Below are 25,568 nucleotides of genomic sequence, written 5' to 3'. Positions count from 1 at the left end.
TCTATCCTGTGCAAGCTTCTTCATCTCCCAGTGCCTACTGCAACCTACATCCTTCTGAATCTGTTTAGTGTATTCATCTATCGGTCTCCCTCTACGATTTTTACCCTCCACGCTGCCCTCCAATACTAAATTGGTGATCCCTTGATGCCTCAGAACATGTCCTACCAACCGATCCCTTCTTCTAGTTAAGTTGTGCCACAAACTTCTCTTCTCCCCAATCCTATTCAATACCTCCTCATTAGTTACGTGATCTACCCACCTTATCTTCAGCATTCTTCTGTAGCACCACATTTCGAAAGCTTCTATTCTCCTCTTGTCCAAACTAGTTATCGTCCATGTTTCACTTCCATACATGGCTACACTCCATACAAATACTTTCAGAAACGACTTCCTGACACTTAAATCAATACTGGATGTTAACAAATTTCTCTTCTTCAGAAACGATTTCCTTGCCATTGTCAGTCTACATTTTATATCCTCTCTACTTCGACCATCATCAGTTATTTTACTCCCTAAATAGCAAAACTCCTTTACTACTTTAAGTGTCTCATTTCCTAATCTAATTCCCTCAGCATCATCCGATTTAATTTGACTACATTCCATTATCCTCCTTTTGCTTTTGTTGATGTTCATCTTATATCCTCCTTTCAAGACACTGTCCATTCCGTTCAACTGCTCTTCCAAGTCCTTTGCTGTCTCTGACAGAATTACAATGTCATCGGCGAACCTCAAAGTTTTTACTTCTTCTCCATGAATTTTAATACCTACTCCGAATTTTTCTTTTGTTTCCTTTACTGCTTGCTCAATATACAGATTGAATAACATCGGGGAGAGGCTACAACCTTGTCTCACTCCTTTCCCGACCACTGCTTCTCTTTCATGCCCCTCGACTCTTATAACTGCCATCTGCTTTCTGTACAAATTGTAAATAGCCTTTCGCTCCCTGTATTTTATACCTGCCACCTTCAGAATTTGAAAGAGAGTATTCCAGTTAACATTGTCAAAAGCTTTCTCTAAGTCTACAAATGCTAGAAACGTAGGTTTGCCTTTTCTTAATCTTTCTTCTAAGATAAGTCGTAAGGTTAGTATTTCCTCACATTTCTTAAATATCTAGCTCTACCTGTATGAGTACGAATAATAACAGACATATAGAGCCCTTTATAGGACGATTATTATGGACTGTATTTATAAACGACCTAGTGGAAGAAGCTTCATGAGGTTGTTCGTGTATGATGCTCTTACATAAAAGAAAGACGCCAGAGAAGTGTAATGAAATGCAGGAACACCTGCAGATCGATGCTGGGAGAAGGGGTCTACAGTTGATCCTCTGCACAAATAAATGTAACATTTTGCACATAAATTGTTGGAAATACCTAAAGGAGGGCGCTTACAAAGCTCTCACAGATCGATGTTCGAATATTGCTCGTCAGCATAACACACATACCAATCAGGATTGATAGAAGAAGCAGAGAAAAGCCAAAGGAGAGCAACACGCTACGTGACAGGTTCGTTTAGTAAGCTCGAAAACTTCACGAAAATCCTCATCGAACTCCACTGATAGACGCTAGAAGAGAGGTGTTGTGCTTTACGTTGTGCTCTACTGTTAAAATTCCGTGACCGTGTTTTCCTTGAGGAGTCAACAAAAACATTGCTTCCCTCAATGTATATTTCGCAAAAGGCCCTAGAGGTAAAATTACAAAGTTTCGTGCTGAAGCGAAGGGTTATCAACAATCTTTAATCATGTATACTATTTGTGACTAGACCAGGAAACACGGAAAGTGACAGTGATGCACAAGATACCCCCCGCCGCACTGTATAAGGTGGTTTTCTGAGTGTAGACGTAGAAGTAGTAGACTTTTAGGTTTGTCTTTTGTTTGCTGGTTCGTACCTTTTCTTCAAGGAAAGCAGTAGCCAAACGCCGCGTAGCGTGCATTCCAATGGCCCTAAACCGCCGTCATTTGCCACTTTAGGGGTGTCAAGCGAACCTCGTTGGAGGGCAGAATGGAGGTCTGTTGTGTTTTCTAATGAAAGCTGGTTCTGCCTCTGTGGCAGTGATGGCCGTGTGTTGTTTAGAAGAGGGCAAGCTGTGTGCTACACACACTGAACCTACACCTGGAGTTCCGATCTGAGATGCCATTTCGTGTAACAGCAGGAGCACTCTCTTGGTTATCCCACGCACCCTGGCTGAAAATTTGTACGTCAGTCTAGTGATTCGACCTGTTCTGCCAGTAATGGACAGCATTCCATCCGGTATTTTTCAACAGGATAACGATCGCCCACACACCGCTGTTGTAACACAACATGCTTCACAGTGGTGACATGTTGCCTCGGACTGCTTGACCACCAGATCTGTCTCCAGTCGAGCACATATGGGGCATCATCGGACGGCAACTCCAGAAACATGCACAACCATCATTAACCGTCCCTGTATTGAACGATCAAGTGCAACAGGCATGAAACTCCATCCCACAAACTGAAATACAGCACCTGCACAACACAATGAATACACGTTTTCCCAATGAAAATCTGAGGTACATATTTTTTATGCTCAAACTTTTCATTTCATCATGCGCAAATACTGACAAGCGTTTGGCATCACTATGAAAATATCAGAAAGTGAATGTAACAGTGCGCGGCACCTCGTGACCACCAGAACACATAGCTGTTGTTGGTTCGCTGTATTGCATTGTGTAACTGAATATTTTTATTTTGCGTGTTAATTGTTGAATAATCATTTTACTATTTATTACAATGGAGAATATTACATAATTAGTTATTTTAGTCCATAAAATGAAGCAAGTGTACAAAGTACGTTTTGAAAAGGGGATCACATTTTTATAAATCTTGCGTCTAGAATCATTAAAAAAACCACCTAAGAACATTACCAAATAAATAAGTTTTTCGTTTTCAATAAAATATTCTGGCCTGAAATGGTTAACCTGTAGTCTTGCAATGTTAATCTCTTAAATACACTACTGGCCATTAAAATTGATACACCAAGAAGAAATGCAGATGATAAACGGGTATTCATTGGACAAATATATTACACTAGAACTGTCATGTGATTACATTTTCACGCAATTTCGGTGCATAGATCCTGAGAAATCAGTACCCAGGACAACCACCTCTGGCCTTGATACGACTAAGCATTGAGTCAAACAGAGCTTGGATGGCGTGTACAGGTACAGCTGCCCATGCAGCTTCAACAAGATACCACAGTTCATCAAGAGTAGTGACTGACGTATTGTGACGAGCCAGTTGCTCGGACATCATTGACCAGACGTTTTCAGTTGGTGAGAAATCTGGAGAATGTGTTGGCCAGGGCAGCAGTCTAACATTTTCTGTATCCAGAAAGGCCCTTACAGGACCAGTAACATGCGGTCGTGCATTATCCTGCTGAAATGTAGGGTTTCGCAGGGATCGAATGAAGGGTTCAAATGGTTCAAATGGCTCTGAGCACTATGGGACTTAACATCTGTGGTCATCAGTCCCCTAGAACTTAGAACTACTTAAACCTAACTAACCTAAGGAGATCACACGCATCCATGCCCGAGGCAGGATTCGAACCTGCGATCGTAGCAGTCGCGCGGCTCCGGACTGAGCGCCTAGAACCGGTAGACCACCGTGGCGGGCGAATGAAGGGTAGACCCAAGGGTCGTAACACATCTGAAATGTAACGTCCACTGTTCAAAGTGCCGTCAATGCGAACAAGAAATGAGCGAGACGTGTAACCAATGGCACCCCATACCATCACGCCGGGTGATACGCCAGTATGGCGATGACGAATACACGCTACCAATGTGCGTTCACAGCGATGTTGCCAAACACGGATGTGACCATCATGATGCTGTAAACAGAACCTGGATGCATCGGAAAAAATGATGTTTTGCCATTCGTGCACCCAGGTTCGTCGTCGTGTACACCACCGCAGGCGCTCCTGTCTGTGATGCAGCGCCAAGGGCAACCGCAGCCATGGTCTCCGAGCTGATAGTCCGTGCTGCTGCAAACGTGGTCGAACTGTTCGTGCAGATGGTGGTTGTCTTGCAAACGTCCCTATCTGTTGACTCAGGGATCGAGACGTGGCTGCACGATCCGTTACAGGTATGCGGATAAGATGCCTTTCATCTCGACTGCTTATGATACGAGGCCGTTGGGATCCAGCACGGCGTTCCGTATTACCCCCCTGAACCCACCGATTCCAAATTCTGCTAACAGTCATTGGATCTCGACCAACGCGAGCAGCAATCTCGCGATACGAAAAACCGCAATCGCTATCAAAGTCGGAAACGTGATGGTACGCATTTCTCCTCCTGACACGAGACATCACAACAACGTTTTACCAGGCCACGCCGGTCAACTGCTGTTTGTGTAAGAGAAATCGGTTGGAAAGTTTCCTCATGTCAACACGTTGTAGGTGTCGCCACCGGCGCGAACCTTGTGCGAATGCTCTGAAAAGCTAATCATTTGCATATCACAGCAAATTCTTCCTGTCGGTTAAATTTCGCGTCTGTTGCACGTTATCTTCGTGGTGTAGCAATTTTAATGGTCAGTAGTGTATGTTACCTTGACAAATGGATTCCCGAAATTTCATTGCTGTACATTATCTTTTTTAAGTGTCGTGATTTTTTTTTTCTGTCAGCGTATTCGGGTGTAGGAAGAGCAGCTCACCAAGTGCAAAGCCATGTAGGAGGCGCAGCGGAAGGCGAGGAAGCGGCAGTGCGAGTTGATGGACTCGGTGAAGAGGCTGGGCGCGCGCGAGTGCGAGCACACGGTGAAGTCGGCGGCGGCCGACACGACACCCCGGACGCCTTTCCTGAGCGCCGCCTCCGGCACCTTCCACAGCTCGCAGCCCGGCTGGTAGCGGCCCGCGTTCGGGAAGAAGTCCAGGTGGCCCACCGGCTGCCGCATGCCCAGACCTGTGGCAGGCAGCACGCAGTCGCAGCGGATTAATGACGAGGCTGCCACGTGCATCACCGGGCAACTGTTAACAAATGGCTCTGAGCACTATGGGACTTAACTGCTGAGGTCATCAGTCTCCTAGAACTTAGAACTACTTAAACCTAACTAACCTAAGGACATCAGACACATCCATGCCAGAAAGGATTTGAAACTGCGACCGTAGCGTTCCCTCGGTTCCAGACTGTAGCGCCTAGAACCGCTCGGCCACTGTTATCACTTTCACCACTTAATCGCTCCTATTGTAATATTCAGTGTTAGTCTGTCCTGCGCAAGCCTCTTCATCCTTGCATGGCAGCTGCCACCAACATCCATTCATACTTGCTTACTGTATTCAAACCTTTGTCTCCACGATAACTCCCGCCCCCCCCCCCCCCTCTCCCACTTGTTTCCACTATCAAACTGACAGTTCCTTGGTAGAGTACGTGCAGAATATAGTGGCCAATGCACCAAAGTGCTGAGCGAATTCATTCGTTTGTTCAGAAGAGGAGGCCGACATTGTTTGCTGGCTTTCGATGGTCGGCGACGACTGCGTCGGGACGAACGTCCTGCAGTATTTCTCAAACGATTTTACAGAAAGTATTAGATACAGGAAATTCATTTTTGCGTTGCTTAAAGATTCATATATCAGCTTCATAACGACGTGGCCTTCATTTCGTTAGTGGGGTGTGGTATTTGCATTTAGGTAAGACATTTAGCGAAATTCCAAAAAGTTTGCAATGAAAAATTAAGGTTGCTATGATATTGCATTTGGTGTACATTACATGATATGAAATTTAGTTTTCCTTTCGACTTCAGTGGATGTTTCTGTCACTAATCTCGAGAAAATTGAACTGATGTAGCATACTCATTTGCGATAGCACGCGCCAGCGAAACGGTTCAAATGGCTCTGAGCACTATGGGACTTAACTTCTGAACTCATCATTCCCCTATAACTTCGAACTACTTAAACCTAACTAATCTAAGGACATCACACACATCCATACCCGAGGCAGGATTCGAACCTGCGACCGTAGCGGTAGCGCGGTTGCAGACTGTAGCGCCTAGAAGCACTCGGCCATCCCGCCGGCCGCGCCACCAATACGGCCAGAATGAGATATCAACAGCATTCCTTATATTTCATAAACGGTTTGAGATACCGAAATGTGATATTGACAAATGACAGGACGCTAAGAGGAGAGTATTTTTCCAGGTGGTTGTTATGTAAAACTTCATTACCTGCCGCATTATTCCACTAACGTCAGATTTTTTTTTTTTTTTTTCAATGAAATAATGTAATTTTTACGGGCCATCGATAGCTGTTGAAACGAGAAACGCTGTCGGTTTTGAAACAACATAAATGGAAATATTGGCACGTTTATTTTTGTATAGAGAATGTGTTTTCTCATAAGCTATTGACCTTACATTTGCTCAGTTCCTCACTTAATTAACTTAATAAACCACTATTTCAGAATTTTCTCGCAGTTGCGTCTCCAAAAAATGTTCGTGACGTGATATTCTGTAAACTCCGCTGCGTTTTGACAAAGGAAGCGTATTTTAACATGACAACAAAAGAAATATAGATTTTAGTCAAAATTTGCCACCCATGACGCTTCTCTGAAAAATATAAACAGTTAACAAGCAACATGAAAACAAATTTCTGGTTTTTAGATACTAACGAAAGCAGAGATAACAGTAGATCTTGCTGAATGGTCACCATGCAGGTGTCTGCGTGGAGGGACTGCACTTAACATTTACAAGAAGTGTGATCATAGGTTTTAGTTTAGACCGGCACTTCCACTTCGGCGCTCGGCATTTCCCTGACAGAGCCGCTCTTGCCACACGTGCCGTGCTGATTGCGCATCTACCGGTCACGTTATTCTCCGTGCACGTCACCTCCCGACCTGTTCTATCAACCAATTCTTTCCCCTAGTGAGTATGCGTCGCAAATTTCTTCTCTCTCACAATTTCATTCAGTACCTCATTATTACCTATATGATACACTCATCTAATCTCCAGTGTTCTTCTGTAACACCACATTTCAAAAGCTTACATTCTCTTCTTCTCTGAACTGTTTGCCTCCCACTTTCCATTTCTGCATAAGGCTACACTTCAGACAAATATTTTAGTAAAAGGTTTCCTGACATATAAGTTTGTATTCAATGTCAACAAATTCGTCTCTTTCGGAAACGTTTTTCTTACTACTGCCGATGTGAATTCTACGTGCTCTCTATTTCTGTCACCGTTACCTTTATTTTACTGACCGAACAGCGAGACCTGTCTCATTGCTTAACGTTATTCCCTCAAAATCGCCTCATTTAATGCGGCAACATGCCATTATCGTTGTTTAACTCTCGTTGATGTTCATCTTAAAAACTCTTTCAAGACACTATCCCCCCCATTCATCTGATTTTCGAATTTCTTTGCCATCCTTGTGTAATGACATAGTAAATTCGACCTTATTGTACATAATTTCTTTTCTCTTGCTCAGTTTATTGCACAGTTCACCTTAAAACATCTAATTACTGGATGATCAAAAAGTCAGTATAAATTTGAAACCTTAATAAATCACGGAATAATGTAGATAGAGAGTTAAAAATTGACACACATGCTTGTAATGACATGGGGTTTTATTACAACCAAAAAAATTGCTAGCCGCGTGAAAGATCTCTTGCGCGCGTCGTTTGGTGATGATCGTGTGCTCAGCCGCCACTTTCGTCATGCTTGGCCTCCCAGGTCCTCAGACCTCAGTCCGTGCGATTATTGGCTTTGGGGTCACCTGAAACCACAAGTGTATCGTGATCGACCGACATCTCTTGGGATGCTGAAAGTCAACATCCGACGCCAATGCCTCACCATAACTCCGGACATGCTTTACAGTGCTGTTCACAAAATTATTCCTCGACTACAGCTATTGTTGAGGAATGATGGTGGACATGTTGAGCATTTCCTGTAAAGAACATCATGTTTGCTTTGTCTTATTTTGTTATGCTAATTATTGCTATTCTGATCGGATGAAGCACCATCTGTCGAACATTTTGTGAACTTTTGTATTTTTATGGTTGTAATAAAACCCCATGTCATTCCAAGCATGTGTCAATTTGTACCTCTCTATCTACATTATTCCGTGATTTATTCAGTTTTCAAATTTATACCGACTTTTTGATCACCCAGTACATGCCAAATGCCAAATGTATAAAAGTAACCTCCAGTTCCAGCTGTCTTGTGCAGTTTTTGTATTGCCTGTGCATAATTTTTATTTTATTTTTACTTTTCAGTGATATGTTTTCACTTGTTATGTTAAAGACTTAAAATGCTAAGGAAATATTGGGAAGTATAATATGACAGACAATACTTTTTGTTTCTAAGTATTTTGTTAATGTTTGAGAGAGAACTACACTATGTATCGAAAATACTACATTATTTGTTATGAGCAACAGGACGACCAGGCAATGAGTAGCTGAGAGGACTGTGAACAACAGTGATGTGTAAGATTCAGTGTCTGATCACAAGTATACGGACACCAGTTAGCAGATGATACTATGGTGTCTATCCACCTTCGCCTTTATGATGATTTGTTGTCTGCTGGGGACACTGTAATGAGGTGTCAGTCTCTGGAGGAATAACAGCACATTCGTCCTCAAGAGCCGAAATTGGGAAAGGTATTGAGCTCAGCCCATAGGCGTTCCACTGGTTTCAAGTCAGAACTGTTGGCAGGTCAGTCCATTTCAGCAGTGTTATTGCCCACAAACCGTTACCTCACAGATGCTGCTTTATGACAAGGTGCTCTCTCATGCTGATGCACTCTGTCACATATCCTAACTTTCCCTCTAGTGTATGTAATACACAATGCTATAAAATGTCTTGATATCGTTCTGCATTTAGCCTTTTCGTAAGTGCAATAATGGGACAACACACCAACCACGCAAAACACCCCTTGACTGTAACATATCATCCTCCATGTTTCACAGTTAGGAGTACACATGATGGCTAGTAACGTTCTCCAGGTTCATTCGTGAGTTCATGCATGGCGCACACGGGGCCCCGAGCTATTGCAGCCCAGTCTTCCTCCCTCGGCTGCATTTCCTTCACTGTACCCCTCCCTCCTCATCCTCATTACTTCCCCGCTGCTCCCTCCTTCCTCTCTCTCGGTTTTCTTATTTACGTCGACCTGGCTATCCATCTCGTTCCCTGTATTTCTGACGGTTTTTTCTTTCATCCTTTCTGGCGTTTTTGGTCCTCCTTTGGGTCTGACCTCCACTTCTAAATTTTCTACGTTCATCGAAAACTATTTCGTGAAAAACTTCTTTCCTAGCGTCTACAGCGTCGATTTCTCTCCCCTTCTTCCTTCCGCTCTTTCTTCCTCGCCGGAGACCCCCTCTACCCCGCTAGGTTACCAGTACGTGTAGCCAGTCCTTGTGGTGGGGTTGTTATGAAACCATCCCCCTGACAACACAGGGAGTGCACTACTGGTACCTGAGCTGTTGTCTCCTCAAGTATGCCAAGGAGTGGTTGCCTGTCGTTCTGGAGCTTGGAAACTCTCGGAAATGGCTGCTGTGCCAGAGAGCCCTTGCTGTGGCTGGGTGGCGCTCATGGGGGGAGCCACTGATAAGAGAGGATGGTATCAGGGCGGATGCTTGGAGCATGAGGCGTATCAAGCTGCAAAAATCTGGCCTTAGAGTAGTAGCAGGTCATTGAATGATGCTTCTCATGACTCTGCAGCCTTCCTTTTCCTGGTTAAACCCTAGGAGGAGAGCCAGGCTCGCCGTCTTGGGATGAAACACTTTTCCCAATACCTGATCCGTACTAGGACAAATGGGGACACATTTTCCAATAAAAACCTGTTGTTTTTTGTGGAGAATATCGAGGACAAGTTTGTTGAAGTAGTCTGTCATTAGGATGTGGTCAGGCTCCCTGTTGATCAAAGCCTCTTCTGCTGCCCAGTCTGCATCTCTTTGTGCTTGTGATCGTCGTAGCGATGCCACAGTTTCTATTACTCCTCACAAGTCTCGTAATGCCGTCCAGGGAGTGATTTTTCATAGGGACCTCATCCTGCAAACTGATTAGGAACTCTTGGCTAATCTAGAGCGATGCAGCGTGCATTTTGTTCGAGGGGGCAGAAGGGTCATAAAGACAACCATACTCATACTAGTGCCTTTTTCTGACTTTCGAGGGGACACCCTCCCAGAGAAGGCCAAGGTTACACTGAGGCTCGTCAAAAATATGACCGATTCCACCCTGTGTCGATATTTTGCCTCTGTTGTATCCTTTCCCCTCCTACCTCTTCCATACCCCTGCCCCATTCCCTTCTCCTCTCCCCCCCCCCCCCTGCGGTTCCAATGCCCTCTCCTCTGGGTGCCGCTCCCCCTCCATGGCCGAAACAGTGCCCCCTTCTTTGGCATCTCCACTGATAGGGCACCCCCCAGGACCCTTCCAACTCCCCAGTAGCCCTCAGGCCAGAGGCCTGCTACTACAATTCGGCCACTGGACACACTGTCTGTGTGCCCCAAGCTCACCTGCTCTCTTTCAGTTCCGGATCTTGCAGAAGCCTGCTCTCCCAGTGTGCTCTGCCCTCCTCAACCTGGAAAAGAGTAGGTCCCAGGACAAGGCCTTGCCAGTGCCCCCAGAGGAGCCATCTCCCCCTTGCAACTTGAGTCTGACGTCTTATTTATGAGCATCACCCCATCCTCATCGGTGATGACCACTTACACAGTGATATGACCTCCCCTCAGCTTCCTTACGTCTAAGAGGAACATTCGCCACATGATAATCCACTCTGTTTTCTGTATTGCTCATCATCAAATCACTCCCTTGATGACATCTCCAACGTTTCGCAACTATCGAGCATTCTGTCACAACCATTCCGGCCCCAAAATAGCAACTGTAGGGGTCTGCACTTTGGTTCGCACCAATGTCATTAGTGACTGGAACCCCCTCCGTACCAACCTTGAAGCAACAGCGGTACGAGCGTGTACGACCCCTGCGATCACCATCTGCAGTGTCTATGTCCGTCCAGGTAGGCCATTTTCTGATGTTGACCTGCCTACCTTACTACAGCAACACCCGCCCCCGTACCTCTTCCTTGGGACTTCAATGCACACCACCTCGTGTGGAGAATGCCACTGTCAAAGTGGTAGAGGTCTTCTAATTGACCGACTTATTACATACTTTGATTTGTGACTCCTCAACGATGGTTCGCCTACCCACTTCAGTGCCGATCATGCCATATTTTCTGCTATCGTCTTACGATATCCACCCTGCTCTTGTGGCTTCCCTATGTTGGTCAACCCATGATCATAATTGTGTCAGTGATCACTTTATGCTGATTCTATCGTTCCTCCGCCGTCGCGAAGCAGATGGACCCCCACATTAGGCAATTCTCCAGAGCCAGTTCGCCTTATACATGTCTGCTGTGTACTTCAGCACGTCTCTCTCAGATTGCGTTGATGCCGTTGTACAAGACGACTCTTGACACTATTCTCCATGCTGATGGCACTGCTATCCCCCTATCTACAGGTTCCCCTCGTTGTCGATTGGCACTGTGGTGGACGAAGGACACAGCAGACACTATCCAGGAACAGCCGACAGCTGCTGCAACGATTCAAACGACACCCTTCACAGACCAACCTTACACTTTTAAGCATTACTGTGCTAAGACATGCAACGTTATTAACCAGAGAAAAAGGAATGCTGGGAGCGCTCTGTTTCCTCCCTGAGGACGTAAGCCTCTTCATCGCAGGATTGGTCCAAGCTGCATAGCCTTCTGCGCTGCCAGCGACAATCAACTGCCCAGGGTCTTATCCTACAGAGTGCTCTGTATAGTGATCCATCGGTCCTTGCAGAACACCTCAAAACACACTTTGTGGCAGCATCGGAGTACTCTTCATATCCTGTTATCCCCCCATCTGTTTCAACTGGCACCAAGCTGGAGCCTGTAATGAACCCTTCACCGAATGGGAGTTCTTGCAGGCTCTTACCTCTTCACGTGACACTGCCCAGGCTGGATTCTATCCACAACAAGATAATTGAACACTTCGACGTTACCCAGAGGCAACATCTACTCATAGTCTTCAATCACATTTGGCTCATAGGTACTTCCCCTCGCATTACCGAGACAGCATCGTTATTCTCATCCTTAAGCCCAGGAAAACCCAAGGTCTTTGGACAGCTACTCATAGATTGGCCTGACCATACTTTGTAGACTGCTCGAGAGGATAGTTAGAGTCAGATTATAGTGGGTACTCGAATCTCAGGGCCTTTAGTCCCCTTATTGGAGGGAAGGACGATTTACAACTGACCATTTACTCAGACTGGAAAGAGCAATCCAACAGGCTTTTGCTAAGCGCCGACACCATATCGCGGTCTTCTTTGACCTACATAAGGCATACGACATGGCTTAGCACTGTCACATTTCAGTTACCCTCCATGACTGGGACTTTCACGGCACCCTTTCAATTTTTGTCTGCGAGTTCTTATCTCACCGGCTCTTCCAGGTTTGAGTTTTCACTTCACTCAGCATCTCTCAGATCCAAAAGAACGGCAATCCACAGGGTTCCGTGTTAACTGTTACACTCTTATCATCGCCATCAACAGGATTGTAACCTCTGTTGGGCCTCTGGTTAACCCAGCGTCCTATGTCGACGATGTTTGCACCTGTTGCAGATGCCACTCGGTAGCTTCTGCCAAGGCACCATCCAAACGGCCTCTGCATGGGCCCTTTGCCATGGCTTCCAGTTTTTTCCCTCCAAAACGAAGGTTACGCATTTTTGTCGTTGACCCACAGTACACTCGAATCCAGAACCTTGTTTATGCAACCAGCTCCTAGACGTCACAGCGTAGTTTCTATTCGTGGGCCTTATTTTTGATAAAAATATGATGTGGGTGCCCCATATTCGCCACATGAAGACTACCTGCATGCAGAATCTCTCCTCTCTACCTCCTTGCCCACGTATCTTGGGGTGCAGACCACGTTTCTCTTCTCCATCTTTACCGCACTCTGGTTTTGTCCAGACTACATTATGGTTGTCAGGTTTATGGCATGGCAGCTTCTTCCACTCTGAAACTACCTGGCTCTGTTCATCATTGTGGGGAGCATCTGGCTATCAGTCCTGCTGACAGTCTCCTCGCAGAAGAGAGGATTTCTGTTCTACAAATAGGATGGACCAATTTCTGGTTTTTTAAGCAATCGCCATTCGATGGTTACCTGACTGTCCCATGTATTCCACCCTCTTTGCAAACGAGGGATATCTTCCTCCTGACACCCACCCTCAGGTGGGATTGTGGTTGGAAATGCATCTCGCTTCCCTCTGTTGGTATTTCCGACTCCACTTATTGGGAAGTGCCCCATGTATTTCTACCTGTTCCCATCTTGGATGGTGTCTTGACCTCGGATTAGGACCGACCTATTCCAGCGTCCTAAAATCTCTGCTGCCCTATGATATTCCAGAATCTTGTACGTTGCAACCTTCAAGAGTTGCAGGGGCCTACCACCTTCTATGCTGATGGTTGTAAAACAAGAGATAGGATGGGATACACTTTTACGTCTCCTGCTGGTATGGAACACCATTTACTGCTGGGATCATGTAGTGTGTTCACAGCAGAGCTGCTAGCCATTAAGAGGGCCGCCCTCCATTTTGTTACTCAGGCCTCCCTCCATGGTGTTTTAATATGTATTGACTCAATGAGCAGGCTGCAGGCTATAGACTGATCCTATTCTCGTCACCTTTTGGTCTCTGCTATCCATGATCTTCTCTGTGCCCATGTCTGTGTAGCCCGCTCATTTGTCTTTGTTTGGGTCCTAAGTCATGAGGCCATCTCAGGGAATGAACTGGCTAACGGTTTGCCTAGAGAGGTAGTTACTTACCCCCGCCCTCCTCCCCCCCCCCCCCCAATTCTCTTTCGTGATTCCAGGTGCAGATATGGAGCAACACATCAGATCTCTCTTTGCCCAAAAGTGGAATGATGTCTGATGCAGGACTGCTCTCAGTAATTAACTCCTCACAATCAAGGAGATTACCACAGTTTCGCACTCTGCCTTCTCCTCCTCTTAGGTGGACTCCACTATCTTATGCTGTCTACACATTGGTCATGCTAGGCTCAGCCATTGTTTTCTCTTGCGTAACGATCCACCCCACAGTGTTGTTGTTGAGCCAGACTGATGGTACATTATATATTTGTGGAATGTCCCTTCTTTTGGCCCTTTGAACTAAGTATAGCTTTCCAGATACCTTGTTTTAATATCAGTAGATTATTCATGGATGACTGAACTGGTCTTCAGTTTCCTTTATCATAGTGGTTTTTATTTTCAGTTACGAGGTTTTGCTTTCCTCCTGGAGCAGGGGGAACATAATTTTGGGGGGAATGACGAAATTTGGCGGGAATTTAAAAAGTTATTGGAATTTCTTTGTCCCAGGGCTGTGCTGTCGTCCCACCACACTCCCTCCAACATAAATGGGAGGTAAATGTAAAATGGCGGTTCCATTCCCGGGAATCTAAACCTGTCCCTTCTGGACAGAAAGCCCAAGGGCACCTCACAACACATGCAAACTGCCCAGATGCATGAGAGGAAGGTTAGGTTAGTGTACGTTATTTATTTTGATTGGGAAACTGAAGGAACGATCGGTCATAATTACATAATTAATCACAAAGGTCAATTCTAATTACAACTCTCTGCATAGTGCTACACAAGGAGTGCCTAAAATCGCAATACAGCTGAAAAATTGACTATGTTATAGAACTGGTGTGTGGTTGGTCCCAGTGGAGGTTCGAGTCCTCCCTCGGGCATGGGTGTTTGTGTTTGTCCTTTGGATAATTTAGATTAACTAGTGTGTAAGCTCAGGGACTGATGACCTTAGCAGTTAAGTCCCATAAAATTTCACATTTGAACACTTTTTTTTTAACAGAACTGGTGTTATCCTGCTGGGAAAAATTTCGCAGTACTACTTGAAACTAGTTGTAGATGTACTCAAACTCTACCCTTCACCAACTAGCTTGCTGTACAAAGGCTACAGTGGAAGGTACTACTGTATCTTCATTTTTTGGGGGGGGGAGGGCGGGGGGGGGGAATAAGTTCAACTGACAAGATGCTGGTGTTGGAGTGAGAAGAGTTTAATAAGAGTATTCCTTAAGTATTAAGGACAATAATCAATGCATTTATCAGACTTAAACCATTCTCTACAGTGTTCTGTAAGATAATGCAGGGGGGGGGGGATAGTCGAGAGATGCGGTGCTTGGACGAAATTACAATATTATCCTACATATAGGCAAAAGTACCTAACATCAGACCAGGACTTCTTTGTGCGATGGGAAAGCTACCAGAGCTGTAGTGATGCTGCTACATCTGCCGTGGCTACTGATCGTAGTGCTTACTCCCTCGTAAGAAGTTGCTGCTTCTTTGTGTGCATTTTTGTGCAGCAGGTGGTGCAGCATTGGTACCTCAATGTATCAGCTATCGAAAATATTCATGTCGGTTTTCCTCGCTCTATTTCCTAGTGAAACATAGCTACATCCATCAAAACCAATACTACTAACAATAATAGGCACGACTGACGTAGGAAGTGTGATTGGGGGTACGTACATTTGTGACTTAAAAATATGTATAAAATCCATTAATTTTCTAAGATACAGAACAGCAGTCTCCTGACTTCGTTATGATTGGTTTCTAAGCAGCTCAAGCGGCAGACAGACACTGACGATGACTCCTTGGACACCAGAATAATATAGAAGGAAGTAGTTTTACCACTTTAAAGTTTATCACTGTAGTGATTGAGAATGGAAACTTACAGGATGGTTGTATGCCTGATGTTGGACAAATATATCCTGCGTTAGAGTATTAAGAGCGTTGCATTCTGCATGACTAATATTTCGGAAACCATGTTGCTTTAACAATATAGCATTTTTAGGTGCAGAACTGCGTAGCCATAGGCACGTGTTTTTATGCTCTATGATCATTTCACTCATCCTGGTACCATCCTGGTACTGACTTCAGACATTGGAATAATAATTCAGATTTGATAGCTTAGTTGATTTACATGAAATGTTTCAAGCTCAATCCGCCTGGAGCTCCATTATGTATAGACCACACTTTTCTTCTTAAACATCACCGCAACACTCTCACGTCTAATATACACCTATAAGAGGTGCTACTCTCCTTGAAATGCACACATCTGAAGAGGTATTGTGCATTTGGATGGGTGCTGTAGGTAAGATTGGTACAGAATCGTCTTCACTGAACAGCAGTTATGGACACAGCTCGCCCTGTTGCTTCACGAGATGTGGAATGTAGTGGGTGTAAGATGTTCATATTTCTGGTCAGTAGCAGATTAAATTGGAGACCGTGTTTCACAGACGATTGGTCAAGGACAATGTGTGAGGCATCTGTCAATCTCCAACTTAATCCTATGAATACAAGAACACTCTGTGACACCCATCCACATGGGGGAAGATGGCCAGTCGTAATCGTAAATTTTGCACTATGACCGATGTGCTGGAAATATGTAGATAATCTAATTGCATCAGTATAGGGCGATGTTTGGAATACTTTGTCATATATAGCCTAATGGTCGCACTGCACGGTCATCTATCTGCATTTTCAATCTAGTATGTGGTGTATGCATGACCAAATGGATGTCCTGCACAGTCATCTATCTGCATTCATAATCTAGTAAATGGTACTTGCAAAATAGTGGAGGTGTGATTTAGCGATGAGAAATTGGGAAGGAATCTGCTGTGTCATTGTCTAACCTTGAAATTATGGAACAACCCGTAAATTTGCTAGAATTGATCGCATTATCAACAGCTGTGCACATTACAGTACAATGTCCCATATCAATGGTGTCTTTCCCACTCCATCTGTCCACTGGTATGATGTTGATTACAACATAACGATTGACTGACACTACTTAGTTGAGATGGAGAGAGCCTTGGCAGAACACCAGATATCTGCTACTTGTCACTGTGGAGCAAAGGATTAAATATAGAAGTCACACCTTCAGATAGGTGTTTGGAAGCATTCCTAAAATCTGCAGGTTCGTCCTACTTGTATATGGTGTGATGCTCTTCACATGTTTATTTTCCACCAATGCAATAACAGTACCTCATTTTATTTCTACTTCACGCATGTTGCGAACAGCACCTCCCGACGATGAACAACACAGGAACAGTAATCATGTACGTGACTGCAAAATGAAGATACAATGCTCTTTGAAACAGAACACCAAGCCATCCCCTACCCTTCATTGTGGAAGAAGAGATTAACTGTATAGGACAGGTCATCATCTTCAGATAGCTATTGGAAACGCTCAGCAATGCCGCAAACTCTTCTAATTTCCATATGTTGCTATGTCTTCCATATTTTTTTCAATGAGAAACATCGCCTCTGTGCTTTATTTCCACCGACCTGTGTGTTGTGCGAGCTCCATAGTTAACACCATGCAATGTTCAGCTTTCTGTGAGAGCCAAAGGATCGAAATTTGTTAATGCCAGAGTAGCACCTGACACAGATCTCTTAGACATGGTTGAAAAACAAATTGTATGGTGGTGTGCAAAGCTGTAGTCATACACTGCTTGGATGTATTGCAGCCAAAAGACAATGTATTGAGCTGCTTATGAAGGAATAATACAGGAACCTTCTCTTATGATTGATAGTCTGTTGGATATGGTCACACTCCAGTAGAGTCGACACAGGTCTGTACAAGTGACTTGGACCACTGGCCACCTGCTTCAATGGAGTGATAAGTGTATATGTAACATGCTCGATGTCAACATGCAGACGGTATTTGGTTTTCGATACATCGTAAGTGAGAGACACGGTGAAATCTTACAGAAGGTTCAATTACAAGGATGCATATAGTCCTCTCAAAACTACACTGATTTTGCTCACATACCTAATAGAAATTGCCTCTATCTATCCTCATGCAGCCATAACTGTTTTTATTATTATCGTCATGATTGCATGTTTTAAAAAATGGTGTTACTGCAAGCCTTCTGTTATTTCATACTTCATAACCTCTAATTATAAAGAAAACACCACTTGAATTATAGCTCATTGTGGAACCTCGGAATGATAGTGTTTTTCCCAACATGTGAGTAGATTTCGTGAAACAGGTTGTGATGGTCAAATTTCTTACAAAACTAGAATACAAGAATCTGCTGCTATTGCAATGGATTGTCTGATGTATGATATAAACTTTAGATACATGTCTGTAGAGGGATTTATGGAGACAAAACATCAAATGTAGACATGTAGCCAGTATTTGCTTTCGATGTACCAGAAGAGGGAGATGTGGTAAAATCTTATAGGAGATTCTATTACAAGACAGGCTCTCACGATTTGTTTCATAAACGCCAGTGGGACCTGTCATAGTGTACAAAACAGGAACGTAATCTTGAGTTACAGCTTGTCGTTTCCGAATGCAAAATGATTTTGTTTTTCCCGACATGTGAGCAAATGGCGTGAAAGGCTGTATTCAGATATGTTATTTCATGTGTCTTAAATGTCTTTAATACACATGTGGATGACAGGTCATTTACCGACATTGATTTGAACGCGAGAGATGCTCTGAGGCCATACAATTTGTCTATCAGGCTGGAAGACATTGCTTAACATAGATGTTTTTTTCTTTAAAGTTTAAATTTTCGCTTTTTCTTTACTCCAATGAAAGGTTTGAAATAATGAGGACATTCTGCTGTGAACGGTAGTTTTCACAGAAAAATAGTGGAAGTTTTTCCCGGTGTTATGCAGGGTGGATATGTATAGGCCTCTGCAATCTGGTCATCTGTAATCGCTGGCAGTGTTTTCACATTCAGAACAGTTGGTACTTGCGGAGGGCAGTGTGGAGGACAGCCCAGTATATGCTTGTGAGTGTGTATGTCTGTGTGTTTGTGTGTATGCGTGTGTGTGAGGCGGGTGTGCTTGTAGTCACTGGAGGCAACAGTGCTTCGGTCAGGGGGTGGCATGTGGGGTGGTGTTGCTACATTTTTGACGAACAAACAAGTTGAACGTGGGGTGACCCTCATTTATCTCATACCGTTTTGTTGGATTTACATCCTTTTGTGTTGGCAAAGGGCTGACGCTTGGACTGATACTTCAAGACAGGTTGGATGTCACTCGTCTAACAGCAGGAAGGGCGGTTGGCCGCAGCTGACTGAAGACTACTTCCAGATTTGCTAGCTTGTGGGCTGTGGCCAGCAGAGATGGTGGAGGCAGCTGCCTATTCACCAGGCAGCGGACGTTCGAAAAAAGCCATCTGGGAGTTCTCTGCAATATCGTTGTTGTTTCAGGGGGTCCAGTCTTTCCGAGAAACGCATTTAATAGGTTGCATGAAGCAACATGTTCTTGTCTTTTGCCTACATGTGGCCGATTTCTGTAGACTGGAGACAGTATATCAATGCCACCAGAAGAATCCCTTTGTGGACCATCAGCGGCAAGAGAAAACAGGCCTCTATCCGTACCTACGGTGAGGAGAGGGAAGGATGAGGGGTGGTAATAGGGAGTGTAAGATTGCCTTTGCGATGGTTAGTTCATGACCATCATCAAGGAGGACACAGGTGCAACTATCACTCCTCTGCTATCTTCTGGGGTCGGTTTTTGCGGTCGTTTTGTTATTACGATGATTTTTCCCAATCCCCAGCACATGTGTTGCATTATGACTTGTTGACTGCGAGTGCTGGTTTCTCTTTTCAAGACAATTTCGATGTGCAATAAGAACAGTGAAGCATTTTCCATCAGCTGTGGTAGCATGTATTGGCCTCGATTACCTGGGCTGAAGGGTGACTGTCGAGCAGGCGTCTGTAGCGAACTCGAATGTCAAACAGCGATAGATACAGTCCTCGGCTGTATGCTTACAGGTAATACACTTATTAAACTCCTCTCTGTCCAACACCAGCCTCTCATCAGTTAAACACGTTTCCCACAAAAATATTAAGGATACTACCTTCCACTTCAGCCATTTTCCAGCGAGTTTGTAGATGAAAGGTAGAGTCTGAGATAATCTTCCAGTAGTTTCGAGTGGTCTTGTGAAATTTTTTCCCAGCAGGATAACGCCAGTTGTATGACATCATCGTTTTTCAGCTGTATTGCGATTTTAGGCACTCTTTGTGTAGCACTATGCATACAGTTGTGTAATCAGGCACGATCTTTAAGATTAATTACATAATTACAACCAATCTTTACTTCAGTTTCCCAACCAAAATAGATAAAGTGCACTAACTTAACCTTTCTCTCGTGGATTTGGACATTTTCCTTGTGTTGAGGGATGTACTTAGGCTTTTCATCTAGAATTACCAGGGTTCGAGTCCCAGAAACGGCATCGCCATTTTTAGTTTCCCATCAGTTTTTGTGGGAGGGGTGGGGTGGGACATCAGTACAGCCCTCGGGCAAAGAAATTCCAAACATTTTTGAAATTCCCACAATTTTTAGAAATTGCAATCAAAATGTATCATTCCACCAAAATTCGAAATTCCCAACAATAGGGTAGGTGTTGGAAGGGGAGGGTGTGGGATGGGAATGGGGGAGGGAGTGGGGACCCAAGTGCTAACTGGGGAAAACACATGACGACATCTGGTGGTGGACGTGGAAGTAGGTCAGGGAGATGGGGGTGGGGGTAATTAATTGATCGATTTAATTAATTTGAATATGACTCTGATATTAAAAGTGTTCTACACCACCATATCCCTACAACTGCCATTTAGTCTCATAACCCTCTTAATCATTCAATCAATCAGTCTTTCACCAAACGCAAACCCCTGCCACGGGGTGTAGCATGATTTTTCACTCCAAGTCCCTCATTTCTAGTTATCCACTATCCAGTGGCGTCGCTCTTTACACCACCTTTAGCATCACTAAATATTTACTACAGAAATGTATGCTCGACCGCAGTACCCATTCTTTTTAACTCCCTACGCATAGTCTTTATGGTAGCTGGACCACTGGTAACAGCTTGGAACTCACGAGAAATTCCTCCCGCTGATTCCATGTGACATACAGTAACCATCCTCTGCAGTGCTTCACAGTCCCTGTCTGTCAGCACAAGATGTCTTCTACATCTTGGTTTAGCTGTGGCTGTTCCTTCGTATTTCCACTTAGCAATCGCATCACTGAAATGTCCCGATGAGCTTGTTAATCTGGTGGTGATAACAACTAGTCCACGTTCGAGATCACTGAGCACTACTCACCGACCCATTCTGATGTTACTGTTCCTCCTCTGACAACATAATAATCCCTGCCTTCTATTTTACTGGCTGGTTCACCTCTACATCTAGTGGTCAATTCCGCATCTCGTAGGAGGATTTACAGATACTTTTGACCAGATAGTGTACATGGATCGTCATTAATAAAGCGGCAACATGTTGAGAGGAAGAGGAAGCTGTTTAATGCCGTGAAGCTATAGCCGAAAAATTTTATCAGACCCGTTGGGATAGATACAGAGAGAGGAAAAAGCCAGTCCGTCGCTAAAATTACGTCATCTATTTTGACAATGCTTATGTCCAGCTACACAGATAAGTGCAACGAACATTAAGTGCAGAGTGAAATTTTCACTCTGCAGCGGAGTGTGCGCTGATATGAAACTTCCTGGCAGATTAAAACTGGGTGTCGGGCAGAAGCTCGAACTCTGGACCTTTGCCTTTTGCGGCAAGTGCTCTACCAACTGAGCTATCCAAGCACGACTCACGCCCCCTCTTCACAGTTTTAATTCCTCCAGTACCTCGTCTCCTACCTTCCAAACTTCGCAGAAGCACTCCTGCATATCTCGCAGAACTAGCACTCCTGGAAGAAAGGATATTGCGGAGACATGGCTTAGCCACAGCCTAGGGGATGTTTCCAGAATGAAATTTTCACTCTGCAGCGGAATGTGCGCTGATACTCCTTTCTTCCAGGAGTGCTAGTTCTGCAAGGTATGCAGGAGAGCTTCTGCGAAGTTTGGAAGGTAGGAGACAAGGTACTGGCGGAATTAAAGCCGTGAGGAGGGGGCGTGAGTCGTGCTTGGGTAGCTCAGTTGGTAGAGCACTTGCCCGCAAAAGGCGAAGGTCGTGAGTTCGAGTTTCGGACCGGCACACAGTTTTAATCTGCCAGGAAGTTTCAGTAAGTGCAGATCTTGAGATTTCTTGAACTATTTGAATTTTCAATGTAAACTGCTGCAAGTGATGAAAGCATGATTCAAAGTTTTGCAGTGAACACATAGTGCATAGTGGGGCGATCCAAAAGCCAAGATCGCTTAAATACTGTTTACTGTTTATGATGCGGCCATGGTGTACAGTTTGTATACAAAAATTTAAAAAAGCAAGGATAAGAAGGAAACGCCATCTAACAATAGTAGGGGTAAAAAGTATGTTTCAATGACATAGTAAGGGCTGGTTTCTGACAAAATAGACCGACAGTTTCGTAAGTCCGGCGAGGTCCTGGCATTTAGCACGAAAAATAGTTTGCGCTCGAAACTTATGCATACGATTGAAGACAGCACTGATGCATTTAGAAACACAGAGCTATACACATTACAATGTGGCGGGTGTGAAGGCTTTTATGTGGGGCAAACAGGGAGATCGTTTTTTAAGCATTTAAGCAGTTAAAAAAGGAAATATTTTTGAACCAAGAATCGAACATCCTTTTATTTCTTCTTCAAACCTTATTCATGTAACTTCTTCCCTTTCAAATGAATCAATATGAAAGAACATATACTTAACAATGGAAATATTTAAAGTAAACAAACTGAAGTTCTTTATCCATTAGAATTATTTGGTGGATTTTTGAAAGACTCTAAAGAAATTATGTTCGAAGGTGATTTAACTATTATTTTTACTTGTAGTTCAAGAAAAGATCAGGAAGATTCTATTCTTCATTGGACTACAGAAAATGATAAGTCTACTCTTCCAAAGGAAGGTAAAATACTTGAAAAAAGTATGCAAATTCGTGTTCCTGTTGTTAAATATGAACCAGAGTAGTCACTTAAATTAGAACAAGAAAGACTCAACAATCCAAAAATTCCAATTTCCTTATTCAAACTTCAAACAATTGAATTTAATCGTTAACTGGAGAAAAGAAATTTAGAACTAATATGACAAATTATTATAATTCTACATAATTTGATATATCTTATTTTATCTTGTTCTCCAAACTAATAGAAAAAAATAACACAGACCAACAAAAAATATTTTTTAAAAACTTTTTTTTACTTTGATAGCTGATCTTTATAGACTTTTATGATCTGAATCCAAATCTAGCATTAGTTTTTTTGTATCACCCACAGTTTTTGAGCAATATGCTTATTATTATTATTATTATTAAATAGTATAAAAATCATATGCTATATGGTAAATGAGGAAATTAATGAAATGCTTTGTTACAACATAAGCATGTTTGTATTTACAGTAAGCTACTTAAAAGAGTGATATGTGTGAATAGAGGTTTCACTTATCAGCTGGAATAGGTTTGTATTTTCTTTCTCTTTTTCTTTGAAGCTTCCTGTGTAGCTTTTTGTGTGATGAGTCACTTGCTGAACTTCTCGGTGAAGTGACCAACAGTAGTCCCCCATCATGTTGGTGTTCCAACGGCCTTGGTTGCGTTTGTCCTTCACCTTAATATCCTGGTGAAAACGCTCTCCATGCTCCTTGCTAGCAACTCCAATATTGCCCGGGAAGTAATCAAGGTGACTGTTCGGAAAGTGAACTTTCAGGCTCATTAAACATTCTAAAGTTTTGAACTTCTTTAACATTGTAGCTATAATAGAAACATATTCTGGGTCTTTCTCATGTCCTAAGACCTTTGTTACGACTTGCTTGAATGATACCCGTGCTTCTTTCTCATTTAAGGTCATTGTGGATTCAAAGTTAAAATCAAACATAAATTTTCTGAAAGGTCTGGAAACTTTTGGCAGAGATACTTAAAACATGGTCCATCTTTAGGCAAAGCCTTTACAAACTGTTTCAGTAGGCCCAACTTTATATGTAGAGGTGGTAGGAATACGTTTTTTGGATCTGCGAGGTTTTTGCATAGAATTTTCTTCTCACCAGGTTTTAAAGACTCCCTCACAGGCCAGTTCGTTCTACACCAGTGTTGATCCCTAGCCCTACTGTCCCATTCACACAAGAAACATGGAAATTTGGTAAATCCACCTTGCTGACCAAGGAGCATGCATGATACTTTTAGATTGCTGCCATATATCATCCCACTATGAGCAGAATACCCTATTTTATTTAATACTATTTCGAGGTTTTCATAGTTTTTTTCACATGTACAGAATGTCTAACAGGTATAGATGCATACATGTTACCACTGTGTAATAAAACAGCCTTTAAACTAGTTTTCGATGAATCAATAAACTGTCTCCAGTCTTCCTTTTTGCCTTTTTGTATTCAATACCAAACTCATTCATCAGACCAGGAATGTCTGAGCACTACACTAAATCACCTTCTTGTTGAAAAAACTTGGAAAAAAGCTGTTCTCTCTTTCTATACAACTGCCAATAATTTCTTTTCTTCTGATCTAGAGCCAAGCAATTCAGCTTTTTCTTTTGTTATGCCTAGATCCCTAACCAAATCGTTAAGCTCAGACTGAGTAAACAATTTGGGCTCTAGACTTTTTGTATTACAATGGAATTCATTATCATCTGGTTCATCTAAATCAGATTGTACATCAGAAAACACGTCAGTTGGAATAAAATTTAAATCATCTCGAGATTCAGGAACTGGGAAATCTACACCATGTGCTTCTAGGCAGATGGCAGATGAAAGGTTTGGGTAGCTTATTACCTTCTTGTTTTTCGAATTATGACCTGTAATATCAACACTGCAAAAGTAGCAATCATCAGAATTATTTCTTGGTTCCCTATGTATCATAGGAACAGCAAATCTAAAGGCTTTTTTCTCCTTTTTAGAGCATTTTCTCAGATCTTCAACACACAAATAACATACGTCGTGTACCATCCAAGATTTACCTCGATCACCAAGGTTAGATCCAAAGTATGATAGATAAACCTTTTTCACAAAGTCTGTAATGTTTGTTTGGTGATTTTTAATCACAAATACAACAAAAATTGTCAGCAGAGGTTTTACAACTACGATCAGACATTGTACTGAGCACATGTTCAGGAAACGTGAAAGTGAGGTTAGGTTGACACCATCTGTTAACATAAAAATAGAATCGTCCTTTTCTTTTCCAGCAAATATTTTCCAGCAGTGCTACCAATGGCATCTATATTCATTACATCTCCCTTTAAAATTATTTGAACTGTATAAAAGCTGTTAAACTCTTTAAAAAAATCGCTAAATTTAATAAATTTAACTGTAAAATGTGAAGAAATGTTGGGTGATACAGTTTTCAAGTATCACATTTGGATTTCCCACCCTAAAAGCATAAGATTTAGGCATTTTCCAAAAAACGTTTTTCCACTGTTGGCCTGTGAAATCAATTATTTGATTCCTCTTTATTGGATCATGTTAAATTACAAAATATCTATGTTAAAAATGGAAGAAATGAAGTTTCTCCACAAGAATTATGGAGTTTTGATCCACCAAACAATATTTCAAAGCTTATGAATCCCCTAGAGATTTTAAAAGAATAACTCCATTAAATAATAATGTAAATGTAAGGCCATTCAATTTAATCAAAATTAAAAATTCTATGTAATTAATTTCACTAG

The 25,568-nt window shown here is 43.0% G+C and overlaps 1 protein-coding gene across 1 annotated transcript in view; it reads right to left on the bottom strand.

The window, feature by feature from the left end:
* LOC126425550 (pancreatic triacylglycerol lipase-like) overlaps positions 1 to 25,568 on the bottom strand; it is a 239,764-nt gene that overhangs the window by 80,335 nt on the left and 133,861 nt on the right. Inside the window, exon 7 of the mRNA XM_050088316.1 lies at positions 4,669 to 4,916. Coding sequence (XP_049944273.1) covers positions 4,669 to 4,916 — 248 coding nt within the window. The remainder of the gene's footprint in view (positions 1 to 4,668; positions 4,917 to 25,568) is intronic.

This window comes from Schistocerca serialis, chromosome 1, assembly GCF_023864345.2.
Source record: "Schistocerca serialis cubense isolate TAMUIC-IGC-003099 chromosome 1, iqSchSeri2.2, whole genome shotgun sequence".
In the NCBI taxonomy this organism is placed as follows: Eukaryota; Metazoa; Arthropoda; class Insecta; order Orthoptera; family Acrididae; genus Schistocerca; species Schistocerca serialis.
Note: the sequence above shows the minus strand (reverse complement) of the source record. Positions and strands in the feature narration are given on the sequence as shown.